This window comes from Coffea arabica, chromosome 3c (assembly GCF_036785885.1).
Source record: "Coffea arabica cultivar ET-39 chromosome 3c, Coffea Arabica ET-39 HiFi, whole genome shotgun sequence".
NCBI lineage: Eukaryota > Viridiplantae > Streptophyta > Magnoliopsida > Gentianales > Rubiaceae > Coffea > Coffea arabica.
Genome location: NC_092314.1, coordinates 5,912,097 through 5,933,879, shown reverse-complemented (window position 1 = coordinate 5,933,879; position 21,783 = coordinate 5,912,097). Strand labels below are relative to the sequence as shown.

Genomic DNA, 21,783 nt, shown 5'->3' with positions numbered 1-21,783 from the left:
CAAAATTTCTCCCGAAAATCCCAATTGGATTATAAAAATAGTTGCAGCTCTAACATCTGAATGAAACTTTTGTATCATCGGAGAAAGAAGAATCAGTTATTGCTTTAATATCCCACAGTACCAAAAGTTATGGTGCTTCTGGCTCCCTTGCAGGGTTTTGGACTAATATTTGTATCAGTGTGGTTACAACAATTCCACCCATCCAAATGAAGGATTGTGCTTAGGGAATTACAGCATGAGACAAATGTTCTAGATTTGGAGTACATCAGCGGACAATTTATGGCTCAATCAATTCCTCTTTCTATAGTTTCAAAGGGCCAAATCTCAGGAAGAAAAAAGCAAAAAAAAAAGGGGGGGGGGGGGGGGTCTTCGACTCCTCGTAGAGCGCACCCGAAGCGAGAAGTCTGGAGTTTCTGTATTTCCCAATTGGGGAGAAACAATGTAAGATTGCACGTTAAACCAGTAATTTGTCAGCTCGCTCTGCCGGCATATCTACAGTTGCAAAAGAATCCAAAGTGACCACATTTGGAAGGATTCTGTCATCTTGCGAAGAGTTTAACTTCGTCAAGATAGCAAGCAGAGACTGGGTCCTGAAGGCAGCCGCAAAAACTCTCATCATCTCTAGGAAATGATGCTGGAAGACGATAATCCGGGATTATGCCAATCTACAATAAATAATAAATGTATTATGTTTATCAGACAATAGGATTTTCTTTTATAAGAAGACATGGAATATGTGCCATGATAGACCTTGTCTATATCTGTATGAGCTGGAGTCTCATAACGAGCAACTGTTACTGCCAAGCCAGAGCCATCAGATAGCTCAAAAACAGACTGAATCTTGCTGTACATAGGAAGCAATCAAGCCTAGTTAGAACAACATAAGAATACTATAACATTTTGATAGAAGTACCAACATGTGAGTAAAAAGTATGTGCAGCCCACCCTTTTCCAAAAGTTTGTTCTCCAAAAAGCGTAGCTCGCTTATTATCCTTCAAAGCACCAGCCAGAATTTCACTTGCACTGGCAGTTCCTTTATTCACCTTCAAGTAGCATGGGAAAGAAAATGAGAAGAAAAGGAACAGATACTAATATTTTGTTCTGATAATTGGCAACTAAATTTTGTAATTCAAACAGCAGGATCCCTGGGTTTGAACATAATGGGTTTCAAAACACTATGTCAGATCAACTGCACAACATTTGAGATGGATGAAGTTGTTGAGCGATAAATTCCATCAAAGATTTTGACTGACTTCCTTTTCAGGGATGATAAAAACATCATATCTAATTGTAATCTGAAATCCGCTCTCGATCTTTATTAACTTCGAAATGATGGATTGCAACTCTTTGAGAAACTTTTGGTTACCACAGTCATAACAATGCTAAATTATAAGCTTTACATCCCACCCAAAAATCATATCCAGCCCAACAGTAACATAGAAACTCTAATGCCCAACTTTCCATTTTTTTCAAGTATAAACACACAACAGAAAACTGATTTATATGTTTATATCTTATACGTTTATATCAGTTGTAGGATATCATCGAGCAAGTTAAGGTATCAGGACTTGGAATCTAGATCCTTGAAGTTATGAGTCTCGAGCAAACCAACTCTATCAGCTAAACACAGTAAATAGCATAGGGACTCTTTTCATACAATTTAGTAGCTGATTGTATAGTAGAATACGGAAATATTCAATCAAATTGCCGAGCTTAAAATTACTCGAGTGGTTGAGAAACTGCTCAGCGTACCAGCACTACTAGAGGCTCTGAAGCTGCTACTGCATTGCTTCCATCTGTATCATATATATCTCGAACACCACGACTATCACAGATGTACACAATCACTCCTTTGTCCAGCCTGGTTAGGAACAGGAAGCAGAGGGAGTAAGGTGATTTTTGAAGATTTTTTTTTCCAAGCAAATAATCAACCTTGTTAAAAAATCAGTTCCTGATACATGCAAGGACGAATGAACAAGTTGATAAGCATGCATTCCTTCCAAAAGATACTCATGACAAGGGGTTTAAGAAAGCTACAAACTTCAAAGATTTCATACCTAGTTAAAACATCTAACATTAACAGTTTGCTGTTCAAAGATGCTATGAAGTATTTAACAGTAAGAAGCGTAAAATATAAACAAAAAGAACTGAAATAATGTTAAAACATCTACCAAAAATACTCATGACAAGGGGTTTAAGAAAGCTACAACACTTCAAGGATTTCATACCTAGTTAAAACATCTAATGTTAACTTAGTCTACTGTTGAAAGACGCTATGAAGTACTTAACAGCAAGAAGCATAAAATATAAATAAAAACAACTGAAATAATGTTGTGTGCAAGTATGCAGTAAGAAACTCACCAAATCTTGGCAATCTCAATTCCTTCTGGGAAAAGACCACCACTGCACCAAAATTTTAGTTTTTTAGAAAGCAAAACAGTGGAATAACTATAAGATGAAGCACATCAAAAGCAAAACAATGGAATAAATCTACGATGAAGCACATCAAAAGCATGTCACCTATTATCTCGGAGATCTAATACAAAGGCACTGACATTGTCCTTTCTCAGAGTTTCAATTGCTTCTTTTACTGCACCTAAAATGGATATTTGGCAGACGAAGGATTAAAGAGATATATTATCTAAATAGATCACTATATTAGCACAATGACGACAAAAGACAAAGGAATTTCACCATGCCCTCTGCCCTTAGTGAGGCATAGCTGCATCATCAAAGAACAAGAGTTTATTTTCAATAAGAAACTTTTATTAGTATGCTGTTTGCCTCTGAGGCAAAATTGAAAGACCATATTTCCAAAGGCCAGACAAAGTAGTAATGAAATTCCAGAAGGACACAATATTTCCCAAGTTACATATAGCTATAGGTACCAAAAACCACGTTCCAGTATGTGATGGGAACAGAACGATGTTTCAGAAGGGAACCAAAACATTTAGAGCAGGATTGTTAGTAAAGTAACAACATTGAAAATGGTTCAAAATAGCAGAATGACAAAGTTCAGATATTAAAAGGATTCTTCATAGATTGAACAGATATTAAAAGGATTCTTCCTATATTGAACAACTAACCAAAGGCTCGAAGGATGTTAGGGAAGATTTGTAAAAGTGAATTATTACCAAGTAGAAGTCAAGACAATAAAGATTGCTTCTCAAGCAGAAGAAAAGATTATATGAACTCAAATAATTTTCAAAATCTGATGTCAAATAAGTAGCTAAATTATACCAGATGCATTTTGGTTGAAAGATGTTAATTTGATATATCCAACCCGAGCGCCGTCCTTCCCCATACCAGGAGTCTTGCAAATTTTTGACTTCACAGGATTCAGTGAAACTCTCTCGCGTCTGAAAAGCAGCAGTAATTTTTTTCAATGAGTAAAAGTTTAAAATAGGACTTCGTAAAGTGTCAAGCATGTGATATCGACAAGCATGCCAATATAAACATATATCCAATCAATCTCTTCAAGTAGTAAATCATGTCCTTCGTGCCCCTTTTCCTCCAAAAAGAAAGTCAAAAGGAACTTCAGACATGAAGACCAATTTTTTTGAAAAATCTGATACTATATGCAACTTTATACCAATGGAGAGCACTAATTCGTACATATTTCTGATCAAGCAAAATCCATGATGCGGTATTTAAAAGAAAAATAAGCCAACGCAAAGATAATGGCATGAAAATTCAGACAAAGAACATGTCATTTTAGGCTAATAATTGTTTAAAATAAAGCAAACATGGTCAACGTACATCAAAGGGACATTCCTTATCTCTGAACCCTGACGTACAGTTAGGTCTACTCCTGTTCCTTCAGGTCCCCTGCATTCAGCTCAAATTTAGACCCACACAGCCACTTGAAATTTTCCATTAAAAAAATCTCGAATCTTTAGTTATCACTGCTTATCCAGGAAAGGACATTAAATACATGATACAAGTCCAGGTATCTATTGGTTTGTTTTGCTCGTCTCTTTTGCCCCCCCATCCCCCCCCCCCCCCCCAAAAAAAAAAAATCTTTCACATTCTTTTTTTGGGGGTGTGTGGAATTTCAGTTGTTCCCTTTTTTTCGCATTCATGTAATGAGAAAACAAAAACTCTATGTCAGTTCATCCCTTCTCCTGGAATATCTTGTATGATTCAGTTAAAGAAGCAATGGCCCCACCCCACTTCATTTATTGTTGGATAAAGCAGGCAATTGGTATAAAACAAACTCACTGCAAGTGCTCAGCAGCATCATAAATGGTCATGCTTTCTGTACTTTTATCATCAATTGCCAGGATCAAATCACCAGGAGAAATTCCCGCTCTATATGCAGGACCTCCTGGAGCAGCTGAAATAACCACCAGTCCAGAGGATAATCCATCCTTTCCTGTAGGATAGCCAATTGACAGCCCTACTCCAGTCAGAGAACTTTGTGTTCCTGACTGCCTTCAAAGAATGTTTAAGACTTTTTAATTTCAGGGAGCATCGGTGAAATCAATGATTGTTCAAGCTAATTTGCCACACAAACTGAATATAGCATACAGGAAACAGAAGTTAAGAGCTCCATACCCGCAGATTCTTGAACTTTTCAGGCTCCAGAAACCGGCTGAAAGGATCATCTAAAGTAGAAATCATCTTCCTTATCGCTGCATCTGAAAGGAAGTGAACAAAGGCGACACATTCTATAAATGGTAAAAGAAAATTGTACCAATGAGTATAAACAAGAAAATACAAATTCTTCAGCTTTAGTATTCTTTTTCTTTCTTTCTTTCTTTCTTTCTTTCTTTCTTTCTTTTCCTTATTAGGACCTGCAAGCTTGTAGATCTGCAAAATTGCATTTTTTTTGTAGGTATACAAATTTAAAACTTAATGGAAATTTCCCAGATGTTCGAAATGCATAATCTTTTCTAAACCATATGCAGTAAAACATCATGATGTTAGCTTCAGAAATTTATAGTAGCTGAGAAAGACTATGTAAACAATAGGGCGAAAGTAGAATGAAACTCGAGTTCCCCATGAGAAAACTATAAAACAATACAAGGTCCATATTTGTTCATTTGGCCATGTAAAGATATGCAGATGTCCTCTCACCCAAAGAAAGCACAAATGTATCGAAAAGACAAGCTAGTAATCAACCGTTCAGCAAATGATAACCACCATATATTAATCCTACAAAATTTCTTAACACAATATTGACTCAGTGGATGCTGTTGGTTAAAGAAATTTTTGACCATCACATAGGGATGCAAGGAAAACATGCTGATTCTACCATACTAATTTATATGCAATGACAGGTATATCTACCTATTACAGCTCAAGGAGATCAAAATTCGTACATGTCTCTTCTCGAGTGGTCATTGGCTCGTTGCGCAGCGCATTTTCCCTGTATCTAAACCAACTCTGTCCATTGAATGTTTTATCAACATAAGCCCTATCAATTGTTCTCCATGCTTCCAGAAAAAGAAGATTTTCTTCACTCAAGGCCCCTACAGTGTACCATTCTTAATCATATCAACAAAGTACATCATCAAATCATTCATCATCAAAGAACAGTTAACAAACACTAACAAAAGTTACATCTTGTTTTATTCATGTCATTTTAGGATATCCCATCAATAATAATTATATAACCACAAAACCAAAAACACCAAACATGCATTTGCCACATCAAGAAAAAGGGCCATAATCAAGGGGTAATAACAACTTCATCACTGTATGTCAGCTAAAAATATGCAATAATGTCAACTTATAGGAAAACTGGGTATATTATAAAACAGCAATGCAGGCAAGCAGAAACACTTACAACAAGGACTTTTGCTAACAGCAGCAGAAAGTGTCACAGCCAACATTACTCCACAAACCACCCGGCAGAAGGAAAGAAGAAATCTTTCATTAAATTTTGCTGACAATTTACTCAAACTCTTGCTACATTGCTGAAAAGTGAATCTTTTATTAAACCTCCAAACTGGTTGGAGATCAAATTTCTTCTTCCGGGAAGCATTTTTATGGTAGTAAACTTTATTTACACGACAAAGGGACACCAAAGACCCGGTCTTTTCAGTTGGTCTCAGCAATTTTTGAGACTTCCATGGAAGCTCCTACATATATCAAAATGATCAAACTTAGGCCGATAAATCAATTGAGAATTGATTATTTTTCCGGATTTTTATTAACGGTGGTGAAGAGTTCCAGTACCTGAGAATCGATTGGGGGATTTTTGAGATGATTAAAGATCGGGAAGAAATTGAAGCAGCAGTGGTTGTAAAAGTTCCCAAGATTAGTTCCATTGATAAGTGGTTCTTTCCAGCCAGAAATATGATTTATAATTTTGAAATGGGATAATTTTAGAAACCTACTTTGAGGTTTCTGACCATTTCACTGGGCTCCCTTCAAGTTTTGAAAACTGCACTAATCTCCCCTAAGGTTTATTATTTTGTAATATTTAGATCCAATCAACAATTAAAAATTGATATTACGAGAAAAGATAACATGATTCCACCGTTGCCCGTCGTCTACTAAATTATTTAGTTAATCTAATATCAGTCCAAATATTAAAGAATATATTAAAATTTGTTGTTTATCATTAGGGATTAAATCGCATATGGCATCAAAAAGAGTATATCATTGTATATATTTCACTAAATATAAGATTCAAATAACTCATTTCAATTACAAATCTATTGTCAAATATGATTAACAATAATTAATCAAAAAAATCTGTAACCAAAATATTACAAAAAGTGAACCTCAATACCATAAAAATCTTAATGACTAACCGCAATATGCTAACAAGAATGTTTATGATATTAAAGTTTGTTCACTGTAATATTTTGATTGGAAATATTTTGATTATTGGTTGTTGATCATCTTTGACAATGGGTATGTAACTAAAAAAGAATAATTTGGATCTTATATTAAATGAAGAATATAAAATAATATATTCTTTGATATTATAAAATATTTTTTGATAATATATTCTTTGATATTAATGTAACTAAAATATTTTTTGATATTATATGTGATTTGATTTCTAATGATAAACAGTAAATTTTTTGGTGTTTTTCTTTAATGTGTGAGTTTGTATTAAATTAATTAAATAATATAGCAAATGAGGGACAATGATGAAATCATATTATTTTCACTTTTCTAATATCACTTTTCAATTATTGATTGGGACATAAATGTTACAAGATAATTAATTTCAAAAGAGGTTAGCATAATTTTTGAAATCTAAAGGGAAAGCTAGTGAAATAGTTAAAAATCTCAAGGAAGGTTTTTGAAATTTCGTTTTAATTTTAATATACTAGAAAATTTTATTTTATTTTGGGCCTTTAATTTTTTATTCTTTATATGAAAAGTAAAGGTTTTTATATACAATACCCACGAACTGACCTTTTTTCCTTTTCATTTTAAAATAGGTTATCAGAATTTGGTGGTGTAGGATTATTCTTAGCATTTTTCTTTTTCTTGTGGTGATGATCGTTTTTGGACTTTTTATACTCCATTATATTCCTTCTTCATGTGTGGTTGGAGCTTTGAAGTTCACTTATTTTATTGTAGGATTTCGTAAATTGTTTCTTGTTAAAGTAAATGATACTTATCTTACCATTAGAAAAACCAACAACAAAAATGGGACTAATCTTGAACATATTAGTTAGGAGACCAAAATTTACTCGTAGAGCAGTTATAATAAAACACAAATTTTATTGGTAAACTAATTGATTGCATATTGGTTAATTGATATCAGCAAATTTGTTTCTACCACATAACTACTAATGGTATTATCTTAATATATTTTGCTGAATAAACTTCCTTTCAATATCAACTTTTTCTTTGGAAACTTTCCGAAGGAAAAAAAAAAAGTTTTTCCTTTGGAAGGGAAACAAAGATCATCTTGTCTTTTTTTTTTCTAATTACAAAAAAGTAATCTAGTCCCAAAACAAAAGCACCCCAGTATTTCAAAATTTTTCCCTTATGAAAAAAAAAAACCATCATAATTCATATAAATGCACTTCTTAGGTTGTATAATTATAATAGTCAACCTCATTTACAAAAAAAAAAAATTATAATCAACCACCTGAAAAAGTTTCAAATTTTATTTGGGTTAGCTAAAATAGTAATCTTGATAGTTGGTTACAAACAAACCAAACCCTTAATGATGATTCAAACTCAATTAATTCATTAAGGGCTTGATTTTAGTTTGACTTTCAATGCATTCGATCTCGAATTCAAATAAGTATTAAAATTCAATCAAAGTATCGAATCAAATTTGAATTTGTATATATTCGGTTCATTAAATCTTGTATATTGAAATATTTTTTATTTAAAATATTTATTATTATTTTATGTAAAATTATACATGTGTAATTTGTTGTATCGATATTATATATGCAACACTAATAATCTAATATTTTAATTAAATAAATTTCTAGGTTGAGAATCGAATCAAGCCTATCAAATATAAAGCCGAATTTGAGTTTATAAGATTTTAACTGAATTTGAGCTCGAGTCCAAAAATTCGAATTGGAACTAACAATTTGAAATGGAGTATCATTGTGGATCTTAAACGCAACAAGCGCAAGGAATGTTGGATCTTCAACTTGTCCCGGACTCGTCTTTTCACTCTGTAGGAGTCAAAAACTTGTTGTGGGCCTGTTCCAAGCCCATAGACTTTAAGTTAATAAATTTTGTAGACATTTAGAGCAAGAAAATACTGATTTATCTCAGACAAAAAAATAATAATAATAAATACCAATTTTGGGCATGGCCATGAGATTTGAACCAGGGAATATTGTGCGGGGCATGAAGGTAAATCCACTTTACCCAACAACATACCAACAAAAGATTTAAGTATGTGCTACTTATAGACTGTCCTTTTTGGGGGACAAAAATAATTTACTTAGACTAACATCATGCTTTTTTAAAATTGCAAAATATGATTCTTTTTTCTTTTTTTTTGTCAAGAGAGACTCCAAACTTTACAAAGAGAAAAGGGAAAAGGGGTAAAGTTGAGAGTTTAACTAGAAATGACATACTTATTGTTTCTACTAGCTAAATTAGGTCTTGATGATAGATAATGCGATTTTAGCAGGGGATGTATATATTAGCACAAAATAATCGATCTCTTATTTCGATTGAAAAAGAAAATAAATTGTCTCTGGATTTTGAGTTTGTACATCTATTATTAAGAAATTAGGGTGTCCATTTTCCCATATCTATCACAGTTAAATCATTTAGTTTATTTTTAGGACAATTTTCAATTGTACCCACCTATGCCTTGTTTATCACTATTGCCCAATGTGAATCGACGCTACCTTCGGTCTCCAACGGGTAGCTCAATCGATGTGATTGTTCTTCTTTAGATATGTCCACTAAAATTCGAGTCCCACTGTTAAATCACTCGAAAAGGATTGGGGGCCCTCTCCCGAATCGCAGGAAATTAGTCGGGCCAAAGTCCCGAACACCCCGTCAACGAAAAAAAAAATCGACCCTACCTTAATGTTGTTGTCGTCATAGTACCCAAAAGACCGCCAACTAGAATGATAATTTATGTCTCAACACTATTTGTTGAGTTGCCTTTTCAAAAGATTTGGACTAAGTCAACTTCAAATTGATTGTAATTTTTTTTCACAAGCAAAGGTATCCCTCAGACTCTATAAGAAATTGACACCAATATCCATATCATGTTTGCACCACTAAAATTTGTGCCCCTCTTTATTTTTTTTTTCTTTTCTTTTGTGGGGTTAATGCTTTCAACAGGTTATTTAGGAACCTTCCTTGCAATGTTGTTTGATGTTCTTTGTTAAAAAGAGGTTCATTCATTATTGTTGCTTTGGAAATTTTCCTTTGCAACAGTCAACAGATGTGCATATAAAGCTAAAGCAGCTCTCAAAAGTCTTCCACGACATTGATGCATACCAAACAACAGCCCACCAAACTATTGTAGCTTTGCATTTAGGATTCAACTTTTGACTGAAATTTTCTTTTTTTTCCAAAGAAGTGGTTGGATAAGTGAGAAGTTTCCAAGGGCTGATGGCATAAGTGGTAAGTAAAAATTTGCATTTCAGAGAAAACGATCTACTAAATGCAACACTGTAGGCAATGAATGATAATGATCAGATGAAAAAAAAAAACTTACAACACATGTCCCACTCTTCTCTACTTGTGAAAGCAAAGGAAAAAAGGTAAAGGTCCCCTTTTACCTTCCTTTCCATAAAGTTATACCTGTTTTATTTGAGTAAGTGTTATAATTATCGAGTGAAACAAAATTAAGGAAGTCCTTAAATCATCAAAAATAAAGTGTCTAAAGAATAAAGAACCAGATATAAATAGAGAAAGGGATAATATCATAAATCTCTTCTGAAGTTTATGACAATTTCACTGAGTTTCTTTGAAATTTTTTAAAAAATTACACATACGTCCCTTGAATTGACATTTTTGATAACCAAACCTTACATTTTGTCAAAATTTAAGTGAAAATCCTAAAATGCTCTCAGTTCATAAAGTTTTTATTAATTATCCCAAATAATTTAGCACAATGGTAAGAAAATAGTGTCAAGTTTCTAATACCCGTTTAGTATTTGATAAGCAACAATAACAATTCCATTATTATTATAAACAATTTTTCATTGTGTGTTGATTGTGGTTTTATATTCTTTCTAATTAGAGAAGAAGGTATTGTCATAATTCTTTTAGAGCTTCTCGAAATTTTGACCAGTGGAACTATTATGATTTGAAAGGAGTTTTGGGTGATTTCCTTTTTAGAGTTATTGTTGCTTTTGATATAAAAGAAAAAGATTGAAAAAAAATTGGTCACGTGCAAAGTTGTCCCAAAAAAAAAAGTCACTAGTCTAACATATGATATTGATACAGGCTAAAATCAATATTGATAGTTATGTCATACGTGGCTTTACTAGCAAGATATATAAAAGGATAATTAAGAAGAGAAAAAGAAAAAAATAAAAAATAAAAAACTCATTTTTTGTATAGGCATACACCCAACAAGGAGTTTTATTGAAATGTCAAGGCTATTATCATTTCAAATGAATACGGGTAACATGTGTAATTTATAAAAATCTCGAGGGAACTTAGTAAAATTATCAAAAACTCAGGAGAGGTTTCTGGAATTATCCTTAAGATAAAATACAACAAATTGACAAAAATCTTAACTGATAACTTTAAGATCAGATGCGCATCCCATTAATGTATCACAGTCGTAGAGTTGATTGGAAATCGAGCTCAAATTCAAAAAAAAAAAAAAATGAGCTCCTTAAAAAATAAACTTCTGTTGAGTTTTCTACTGGTGGGGCACAGGCAAAATTCAATAAAATAAATGAGTGATTCCAATTGACAAAAAGCTCTCTCGAATTGTCTATCATTAATCTTGAAAAATAGAATGCTCAATGTATTGTTGTCATTGTAAACCTTTTGGTGTCCCGCGATTGCATTATGTTTCGACTAATTTAAAATCGAGTACTGTCTCGCTTGATCTCTTTCAGAGGATGTCTTCTAATGTTATTTTCTCTATTTAGAAGATTAAAATCCGAAATCATATTTAAGGAGAATCAAATTCTTTGTCGCTTGACTAAAAAACATTAATAAATAGCATGGTTAATATAGTGTACCTTATATGTCATGATGCTATTTCAATTATGACAAGGGACATGTACGCGTCCAAATCCAGCTAGTCAGGAGTCATGATTGTTGTCTTATTTATTTCTTTATTAAAGTTGTGCAACTTTACTTGCTATTCCACAGCGTGAGCAGTATTGCAAAGCTTGACTTGCTTTTCTACCAAATTGGAACTTTAATGATTTGTCTGAGGTTGCATGCTTTACACCACAATAATTGGAGATACAAAACATCGATCGGGTGATTATTTTTTCAAATATATTTATTTATATTATTGTTAGAATTTTTAATACATCTTTTTATTTTTCTAATTACCTTTTTATCTCATTTTCTGAACAGCGATTTCTTCTGAATACCGCAGGTTACAGAGATTTTCTGTTGAATTTTTTTAGAACTTATGTCGATTACTTAACCAAAAAAAAAAAGGAATTTATAGTGATTACTGATAATTTGACTTGGGAGAGTGAAAATCAAAAAGTTATTTGAAAAAAATTAGAAGGCCCAATAATGAGAATGCGGATATTTGCTCCCTTAACAAATTTTCGAAGTTTAAGGACAATTTCAATCCGCTTGATTTTTCGTTACTTTGTAAACAAAAAATTACCTGAATTTATTAGATTCAATTGACTAGTTCCAAGGCCTATGGGTGTCTTCAAGGGAGAATCTTCATAAATGCTACGTTTAGCACCCTTTGAATTTACAATGCATGCACTTCAAAGAAGGACGCAATGTCAAGAATATCATCAAATTTAGAGGGCCAACTTAAATGGGATTTTGGAAAATCAGCAGCTGAAACATTACATCCTAGACCTTTACATAAACCTGGTTGGGTTCATGTTGAACTTGAGCTTTATAGTTTCAATTGACAAAAAGGAATTCTCTTATGTAAAATCATACTGATTCTTGACGAGGAGAAGTATCTAGGTCACAATTCCTTAGAAACTAATTAGGTTTTCCCAGGACTTGAGGTGATTTGTTGATGTTTGGATTAATCAAGAAAATTAGGCGCGCCATTAGAAGTGCCGTGTTAATGTCTATTTAGATATGAAGCAGTTGTGATTACCCTTGTTTGGATTGCTGTTTTCCATCGAAAAATTACGTCGTTTTCCGTAAACACATTTTCCTATTACCTTTTTCCCTCACATACATCAAATCGTTACAGTAATTTTTCCATGAAAAATGATGAAAAATGCAATCCAAACGGGTAAATTTCAGTATTATACATGCTAAGTATAATTGAATATGATCAGACATGAAACTTAGACATAATTTTTGACGAAACTGAAAGTTAGAAATGGCAAACAGAATGGACGTTTTACTTGTTTGTCCACTGGCATAAATGTCTATTTCCTCTTTCAAGAAATATTACTACTGTAAGCTGTGAAGTCCTTTGGCACGAGGTTAACAAGAGGGAAATTTCCTTACCTTCATCTTTATGAATGTATCTTTGAGATTCACTGGAAAAAACCAAAAGAAAAGAAACTATAGATTTAAAGTTCTTATAGCTTTTACTGCCTAGTCCAACTTTTGTGGACTTTGGGTTTATTCTCAGTTGATTATTTTAATTGATTATAGATTCTAATTTTGAATAATCAGTTTTTGTGTTTTGATTAAAGGTTTTTTAATGACCAAAAAACCCAAAATCTATAATCACCAAAAGAATAGCTTTTGCTAATTCTATAATCAGTTTCTATAATTAGATTTTGTAAAATCTAAAGCAACCGAAAACAAAGCTTTAATCCTGAGTCTCATCTACATTCTACAGATGATGATTGTTAAAGCAACTCATGAGATTTTTGCTATATCAAATAAGATTCCACTTATAACAAGTGATTTTAAATCACGATATTATTAAGCGATGCATATAAATATGAGAATAATTTCTAAAATCAAGAAAGTGGATTATACATTAATTAATTCGTTTCTATCGCTTGATGTAGGATTTTTCAAAATCTTTTCTGTTATCATCAGTGTTGGGGGACCAGTGGATGCGTTGTCTTCAGGTAATTATAGCTTACATTATTGTTAGATAAAACAGATTATTTTTTTTGGGAAAGGCCAAGAGGAATTCTCTTGACCAAAGGATAAAACAAATTAATTGACCAAAGGAATTCTCTTATGTAAAATCATACTGATTCTAGACAAGAGGAGATGTATGTGGGACACAATTCCTTAGAAAGTAATATGTAACTAATTAGGTTTTTGCAGGACTTGAGGTTATTTGTTGATGTTTGGATTAATCAAGAAAATTAGGTGTGCCATTAGAAATGCCGTATTAATGTCTATTTAAAGTAGATGTGAATACCAGGACACTTAAATTTCAGCATTGTACACGCTAAGTATATAATTGAATATGATCAGACATGAAACTTGACATAAATTCCGACTCCTGCATATTACATGACACCTTGAAAATCTTTGGACTAGGCCTTCATTCCCGATTAAGAGTTGAACTCTGCAAGTGCTCCTCGAGCTGAATCGAGATTAGTTTCAATGAAGGTGAAGATACCGGATACTTAAAGCAAAAAAAAAAAAAAAAAAGGTTAGAAAATGTTATGATTTTTTTTTATTGTTTTTGTGTTCTGGTTAAAGATTTTTTAATGACAAAAAAAAACTAAAATATATAATCACCAAAGGAGTAGCTTTTGCTGATTCTAATTCTTCTTTATAATCAGTGTCTATAATTAGATTTTGTAAAATCTAAAACAAAGCTTAATCCTGAGTCTCATGTACATTCTACGGATAATGATTGTTAAAGCAACTCATAAGATTTGTGCGATATCAAATAAGAGTCCACCTATAACAAGTGATTCTAAATCATGATACTGTTTTTAAAGGATGGATACAATCATTAGAATTCCTAAAATCAAGGAAGTAGATTATTCATTGGTTGGTTTGTTTCTATCGCTTAACGTATGATTTTTCAAAATCCTATCTATTATATATATATATATATATATATATATATATATATATATATATATATATAAAGTTTTGTGTGACCATCCAAGCCTACTGTCACTGTTGGGGCCAGTGAATGCGTTGTCTTCAAGTAAATATAGCTTACATTATTGTTAGGTAAAACAAAAAAAAAAAATTTTGGGGAAGGCCAAAATAAAATAAAATCAATTACATGTTTGACAGGCAAGAGATGTACTAATAATTGAGCAAAAAAACTAAGAACATGACAAAGAAAAAAAAATAAAGAGGACAAAGAAAATTAATTGTAGTTCCGACGTGTATACTTTCGCGACCTGTCACAACGTGTATGGATTCCGATTCTCGGTATTCTTCAGTCTCAGTCGGATATCCATTCCCTGACAACCATAATTTTCCCAGGTTTTTAGCATCACAAGAGATTCTTTCCAGTTCACATAAAAGTGTCTGGTCCCCGTGACAGTAGGAATAGATGCTCTCAATCTGAGAATCTTCCACCATATTTGATTAACTGAATGACTGATTCTGTAATTATCACCAATAAAAATCAATGCATGTGATTCCCACTCAAAGAATTAATTAATTTAGCAATTCATATTTTTTAATGTTTCAGAGTTTGTTAAGTGGTTTTTTAATCTGCCATCCCATCTCATCTAAGCACCCATATATATTACAAGAATACTTTTGCCAAAATTAATTGAGGACCCCGATGGTTTAATTAATTGGGTTTTTCTAATGAGTGCTTATTAGATTTACACTTAATTTATCACGTGAATGTACACAGTAACAATTACTGTTCTTACTTGTATATATACACATTTCCTCGTTTACCTTACTTCTTTTTTTTTTTTGATTAATTTAATGCCTAAACTAGATTTTAGTGAGTGTTTATTAGACAAACAACAGCTAATTTGAGCGTTCGAATTTTTTGCATTCTACGATTGAAACTGGTGTGTTATCCATTTTTGTTTCATACTTTTATATTCTACGGTATAGTATTCAATTTTCACATCTGTTCTTTGATATCTATGTATCGATTTGTCCATGTTTCATATTCTACAATATAGTATCCATTTTTCACATATGTTATTTGATATCTATATATGTAAAGAAAAACCATGATGTACTATGCAATGTATATGGGTAAAAACTATTATTGAATCAACATCGGGTTAAAGATCCTCTAAAGCAAAGCTCATTGGTTCCAATAATCTTTGCTTTTTTCATCAATCTAAAGGACAAAAAATTAAGAATGCAAAGATTATTTAATTCCAACAAGGATTCAACTGCTGGTTGAAAACCGCACAAAGAACAAGAAAAGTCTCATAGTCATAGTCTCAATTCTCCACATAGATGATGAAATGATAGTGGCTTCATGGACCTCTGAACTATGGCATGGAAGTCAAAGAAGTAACAATTAAATACAGTCCATGCTCACATTATCTTCAACATCATCCACCCAATACCAACCCAAAAGGACAAAAAAAGTCTTATCTTACATTCATTTCACTGCCATTCTTTTTTGGGTTTTTTGGTAATCTTCTACCTAGACACCCTAATAACTATGCTAGTAGTAGTGATAAAATAAAATAAAATCCTCAAGAGAAGACAATAATAAAATCCCTAACTTGAACCAGCTGGTTCAATCTTCCTCATTGGAATTGAATTCTTATTTGAATCCTCTTCATCATGGTAAACATATGCAAATCCACCATGCCGGGTCATATCCATACCCGCCGTTTCATCCTCAGCTGAGATTCTAAGAAGCTTCAACTTATGAAGAATGAAGAAAAGAGGACCCATTGTGGCACTGACCCATCCCAAAATCACCAGAACCTGAATCACATGAGCAGCCAATAGCCTTCCACCGCCGCCCATAAACAACCCGTATGGCCGGGTCGATTTACCCGGAATCGGGTAAACTTCATTCACGTACTTCTCAGCAGCGAACAACGCCGTAAAAATCACTCCCCAGGCCCCACATCCTCCATGCAGCTGAGCAGCCTCCAGTGGATCGTCAAATTTGACTTTCTCGGCCAACATGTTGCACCCAATCAACACCAACGCCGCCACGAACCCGCAGACGATCGCCGCCCACGGCTCCACCACCGAACACCCTGCTGTGATGGCAGCGAAGCCGCCCAAAAGGCCGTTACAAACGTCCGTGACATTCCAATGTCCAGACAAAATTCTCTTCCCAAACAATGTGGTCAGCGCGGCGGTGCAGCCCGCCAAGGTGGTGGTGACCGCGGTGCGCCCCACGGCACTCCACTGACCATAATAAGGTTGGTTTCCTACGTTGTAAGTAACAAAAATCTTGTTAAACGAACCGGGATTAAATCCGTACCATCCAAACCATAACAAGAAAGTGCCCAGAACAACCAATGATGCGCTGTGGCCGCGCAAGGCAACAGAACGGCCTGTCCGGTCGAACCGGCCGATTCTCGGTCCCTCCACCAGTGCACCGTACAAGCCCGCGATTCCTCCGACCATATGAACAACCCCAGACCCCGCGAAATCTATCACCCCGGATCCGAATAAGAGGTTTCCGTTGTTACTAGCGCTCGCCCAGCCATCGGCTGACCAGAACCAATGGGAAACCACCGGGTAAACAAACCCGGTTAGGAATGATGAGTAGATTAGATAAGCGACGAACTGGGTTCTTTCAGCTATGGAGCCGCTGGTGATGCCGGCGGCTGCTATAGCAAAAGCCCATTGGTAGAGGAAATTACTGTAGTCGAAAGATGAAGATGGGATTTGTTTAAGTCCGAAGAAGTGTTTGCCGATGAAGCCGTTGGAGGGGCCGCCGAAGGCGAAGGCAAAGCCGAAGAGGTAGTAGAAGAGACCGCCGGCTGCTGCGTCAAGCACGTTGGTGAGCATGATATTCATGGTGTTCTTGGCCCTGACGGAACCGGCGCAGAGCATGGCGAATCCCAACTGCATGGAGAAGACCAAGTAAGCAGAGAAGAGAAGGTATGTGGTGTCGATGGCATAGCCGGTGTCGGTGAACCTGTCGGAGACGGCTGTGAACTGGTTGCAGATGTATTCGGCTGCTGCGGTGGCGTTGGTGGTGTTGGGGCCGAAAAAGGGTGCTAGCTGATCCGCCGAGCAGCTCAGGGACGCCATGGGGAAAGTATTTTTCTCTGAGAATTTATTCAGTAATTTTGAGAATGAAAATATATGGAGAGAGTTTTTTGTGTTTTAGCGCACAAGGAAAGGAGGTGTCATAGGAAGCTTAGAAGTCAGAATTTGGTGGGTATTAGACTATTAGATGGGGATTGGATCCTGTTTTATAGCGAGGCGGTCTTTGACTTGTCTTCGTTTTGTTTTGGTTTTAGAGTCCTAGTATTAGTGGGAAATTAGCAATTGTTAAGAGTAAGTAATTTATCATATGGTGATTTTGCTCTTTGAATCAAATGTGTTTGATATAACAATTACTACTTCAAATACATTATTTTGCTTGCATTTTAAAAGGTGCTATCGTAATTATTTTAAAATAATATTTCAAATGATCTCTATTAAAATGCATAAATTATTTTTGTACTCGACATTGTCAAGAACAAACTTTTTGGCACTATGGCACTATCAAAATAAATTTTTCTTTTGAAATTTAAGAATTTTGCCTTAGTTTGGATGTTCTTTTGATGAGAGTAAAATAAATCTAAAATACAAGAAAATAATCAATATAAATGTGTGCATTTGAAATGTAAGTATTGATACTCTTTTTTTTTAAAAACAAAAACAAAAAACGGACTAAATTTGCACCCTACAGTTTTAATTTATTGCCCTAATGTATTAATAATTTGTACGACGAGCATTGATAACTCGCACTATTAGTATTAAAAGTTATATCAAAAGTTGTGAATTAAGGCTATAGGAGTTGGATTAATTAGGATTTAGATGAATGATGCGCTGCTAATCTAAAGGAAGGTACATTATTGATGCTTTTGAATTGGCTTTAAAAAAGATTAAACCATTAATTAGGGTGTGAATAAGTGATTTGCTGCTAATCTAAAGGTGGGTCCCTTAGATTTTCGGAGTTGGATGGCTGGAAAAGTCAAGAGGGAAATTTGCACGTGGTGTTCATACGGGGTTAAAAGTACAGTAGATTCATGGGGGAGATTACTGTATTTTTCTTTTCTGTTCTGGTAAATCACTGAAGTCACCTGAGATTTATGGTAATTAATGGCCTTTGTAAAAGAAAGGACCTTCATGATTATTACCGTTGCTTTTAATTTGACAGAGATCATATAGGTAATTAATCACTTGAGCAGGTTGGCTATGAGGATTTTATCTCTCCCGTCTTTTTTGGGGAGGGAAATTTATATACTGTCATATATATAAAATCTATTTAAATATATATATACAAGCACACGTACACACACATATTGCTCCTTTTACATTTAGACACTTTTTTTGTCTAACTTGTTGGAGGAAAAATTATTGGTGAAACTGTTTTTACTCTGTCTTAGCAAACAGACTATAATACCCTTCATATTTGGTCACGCGTCTTACAAGATGATAATTCCCGTTAGAGCATCCCCTCCATGACACGGCTCCAATGGGGAGCCGTGTCATGCGGATTACACGCATCATACATATGATGCGTGTAATCCTTTGATTTTTCTTCCCAATCATTTGTTTAATTTCTTACATAATTATTTTTAAAAAAATAACAATATATTATTTTTGAAACATAGAAAAAGATATATTATTCAAACTTAAAAATTAATAATATCATTTTTAGAAAATAAAAAAATTCAAAATGTACAAAATTTAACGAAAGTTAGTACTTTATTTTTTAAAAATAACAAAATTAGTTTTAAAAATTACTTTATTTATTTATGGGATATGAGTTATGCATTATTAAAATAAATATTTGATTAATTGTGGGCCCATGCTATTACACCTTGTGGAGTGTAATCCATTGTGAATGAAAGTGTAATAAAAGAGGAGAAAGTGAAATGCTGACGTGGCATGTGGATTACACTCCACAAAGTGTAATCCATTGTGGATGCTCTTATAGTTAACTGCTGGATTTGACAGAAGGGCCACTAATATGCTATTTTGTTAGATCGAGGACCAAACCTTTATGTTTAATTGTTGGAGGGCCATTGAGACTCTTTTCCCTACCCAATAAGTACCTTTCAATGCATCAGTTTTTCATCAACACGGTTCAGTATTATTTTAATGTAGGAGGAAGGAAGGGGCGTAAACTGCAGGATATTGAAGGAGGAATGAATCTACAAGACTAATCTAAGAAATCCAGATTAAATTAAACTAACAATACCAAATTAATAGTATATCATAAGCAGAAACCCCGGATAAACAATAATAATAAATAAATACGATTAAAGTCAAGATGATAAGCCATAGTTGAAGAGTCAGCAGTACACCAATCCTGATTATCACCTTGCTAATTATTTAAGCAATGAATGTCATTATCTGTATTACTATTACTTATCATTCAACAAACATGCCATTATGATGCAATATTTGACCTCTAGTACAGTTGACTTGCGCCTTAATCAGCTGGGCTGTCTCTGTTAATCCGTACTTAAACCAAAGTCCACTATTCTGCTAGCAAGAAAGTCCATTTTTGCTTCTAGAATTTGGGTTAATTTTTCTTACATGGTATACGTAAAAAGATATATATATTTTTTTTTACATTAGCATGTTTCAACGAATGATGGGGGAGGTATTGGTTGGTTGGTTGGTACGGGAGGATGGATTGTAAGTGAAAGGTCTTCAATTTGAGACCTCCCATTTATACTGTCAAAAAAAAAAAAAACGAATGATACACGACCTATTATTTGTTTGTTTATTTTTACACGTGTGACATGCATCCACAATTCTGTACCTGCTGATTCAAATAAAAACGATAGTGTAGAAAAGATGGTTAATTAATTGTTTTAATAAATTTGATTAACCAATTTGTAATGATCCATGAATTCGTCAACAAGTTACCAACTCGCTAAACATTTTTATTTTTGCATAAATCCTTCCATTTGCATACATGTACGTAATCAATGACGAAGGGAATTACAGAAGCTGCAACTTGAGAGGAAAGAAAGCAAAATTGAAGCTGACTCTTGAGAATTACTATAAAGAAACACAAATTGATAGGATTCCGCGATTAAATGAAGATCAATTAGAAGTGATTTAAAGAATTATTCCACTAATTGTCGCTGGGTGATAACCAAAACATTCTTAATCATCAGAGGGCAGCTAATGATAATTGGTGCAAAGTATTAATTAATTCTTGGTTGGTTGTACATTCTCGAATGAATTAACTAGTTGACAATGTAGAAGCCCAAGGCATTTGGCGAAAGGAAGTTTAGCTAGTTGTACTCAGTAAATTTAGCATCTAATTGTCCTTTTAAAAAAAAAAAAAAATCTTTAGTGGTTTCTATATGTTGCTAGAAAGAAAACTTTTGAAAAATGTCTTCTGTCAGCTCTTCGACCATGAACACTTGCTATTGTTTTCACTATTTGTATGGGGTACTTGTAGTGTTGACTATATTTACCAGGTAGGAATGATGCAGCTCAGAGGTATAACACTTCAAACAAGATCATCAAACTGATAGACCCGCATTCACTTGTAGATTAAGGAAAAAAAAGGAAAGAAAATGACTAGTTTTTGGACAAATTCCTCATGAATTAGACAAAGCAAAATTTTTTAAATTCCTATAACGTTTGCTTCATTTCTTTTGATTCGATTCAAGAATGAAAGCCCTTAAGAACATGTTGTAAGAGAGTCTGAATGGATGAATCTCAGCTGAGGTTCATAGTCTCTTGAGCCCGTTTCCATCAACCAAATAAGATAAAATAAAGGTCAAAATTGCCTTTTACTTTCCTAAAAAGATAATCCCAAAATTCCAAATAATAATATCAACATCAACTTCTGTAAATCAATTTTAGTAACTTGACGTCCATGTTGTGATATGAATCCGGAGTTTTGAAGATTCCGTTCAAATTATACGCGTTGTTGTTAGTTAATTGACCGAATTTGCTCCACACATTTGCGATAAACTATTGACAATTAATAATATTTGTGACTTGTGAGAAAGGATCAAGTGACGTGTACGGTAGCAACTCGATTGAAGTCCTTGGAACTTATTGCTTGCTTTTGTCAAGCAAATAGTACTGGACGATTTCTAGAAAGTCTCATAAATAAAATTTTTTCTTTTTTTTTTAAACAAAAAAAGTGACATGGATGGTTTTCCC

General features: G+C 33.8%; 2 protein-coding genes across 3 annotated transcripts; both read right to left on the bottom strand.

The window, feature by feature from the left end:
- Nucleotides 1–77: 77 nt before the first annotated feature.
- On the bottom strand, nt 78–5,983 carry LOC113735444 (carboxyl-terminal-processing peptidase 2, chloroplastic-like). 2 transcript variants are annotated; one of them, XM_072082073.1, is made up of 12 exons: nt 5,792–5,983; nt 5,325–5,474; nt 4,558–4,640; nt 4,222–4,430; nt 3,760–3,828; nt 3,241–3,359; nt 2,521–2,596; nt 2,362–2,403; nt 1,753–1,861; nt 946–1,043; nt 751–844; nt 78–665 (listed from the first exon to the last, which is right to left on the bottom strand). In XM_072082073.1, exons 1-12 carry the CDS (start codon nt 5,835–5,837, stop codon nt 540–542), a joined length of 1,221 nt encoding a protein of 406 aa, XP_071938174.1. In that variant the 5' UTR covers nt 5,838–5,983; the 3' UTR covers nt 78–539. The 2 variants fall into 2 exon arrangements, with proteins under 2 accessions (XP_071938174.1, XP_071938175.1); XM_072082074.1 differs by lacking the exon at nt 5,792–5,983 and having other exon boundaries at nt 4,222–4,434; nt 5,325–5,465.
- Nucleotides 5,984–15,802: 9,819 nt separating this feature from the next.
- On the bottom strand, nt 15,803–17,803 carry LOC140037598 (ammonium transporter 1 member 1-like). Its single transcript, XM_072082071.1, has one exon. The coding sequence runs from the start codon at nt 17,680–17,682 to the stop codon at nt 16,180–16,182; it is 1,503 nt and encodes a 500-aa protein (XP_071938172.1). The 5' UTR covers nt 17,683–17,803; the 3' UTR covers nt 15,803–16,179.
- Between the last annotated feature and the right edge of the window lie 3,980 nt (nt 17,804–21,783).

What these genes read in the sequence shown, in the direction of transcription:
- LOC113735444 (XM_072082073.1), bottom strand. Translation starts at nt 5,837, where the DNA reads ATGTTGGCTGTGACACTTTCTGCTGCTGTTAGCAAAAGTCCTTGTT. An exon ending in TGTTAGCAAAAGTCCTTGTT is followed by an intron (nt 5,475 to 5,791) that starts GTAAGTGTTTCT and finishes GGTACACTGTAG; the next exon opens with GGGCCTTGAGTGAAGAAAAT. An exon ending in GACCACTCGAGAAGAGACAT is followed by an intron (nt 4,641 to 5,324) that starts GTACGAATTTTG and finishes ACTTCCTTTCAG; the next exon opens with ATGCAGCGATAAGGAAGATG.
- LOC140037598 (XM_072082071.1), bottom strand. Translation starts at nt 17,682, where the DNA reads ATGGCGTCCCTGAGCTGCTCGGCGGATCAGCTAGCACCCTTTTTCGGC.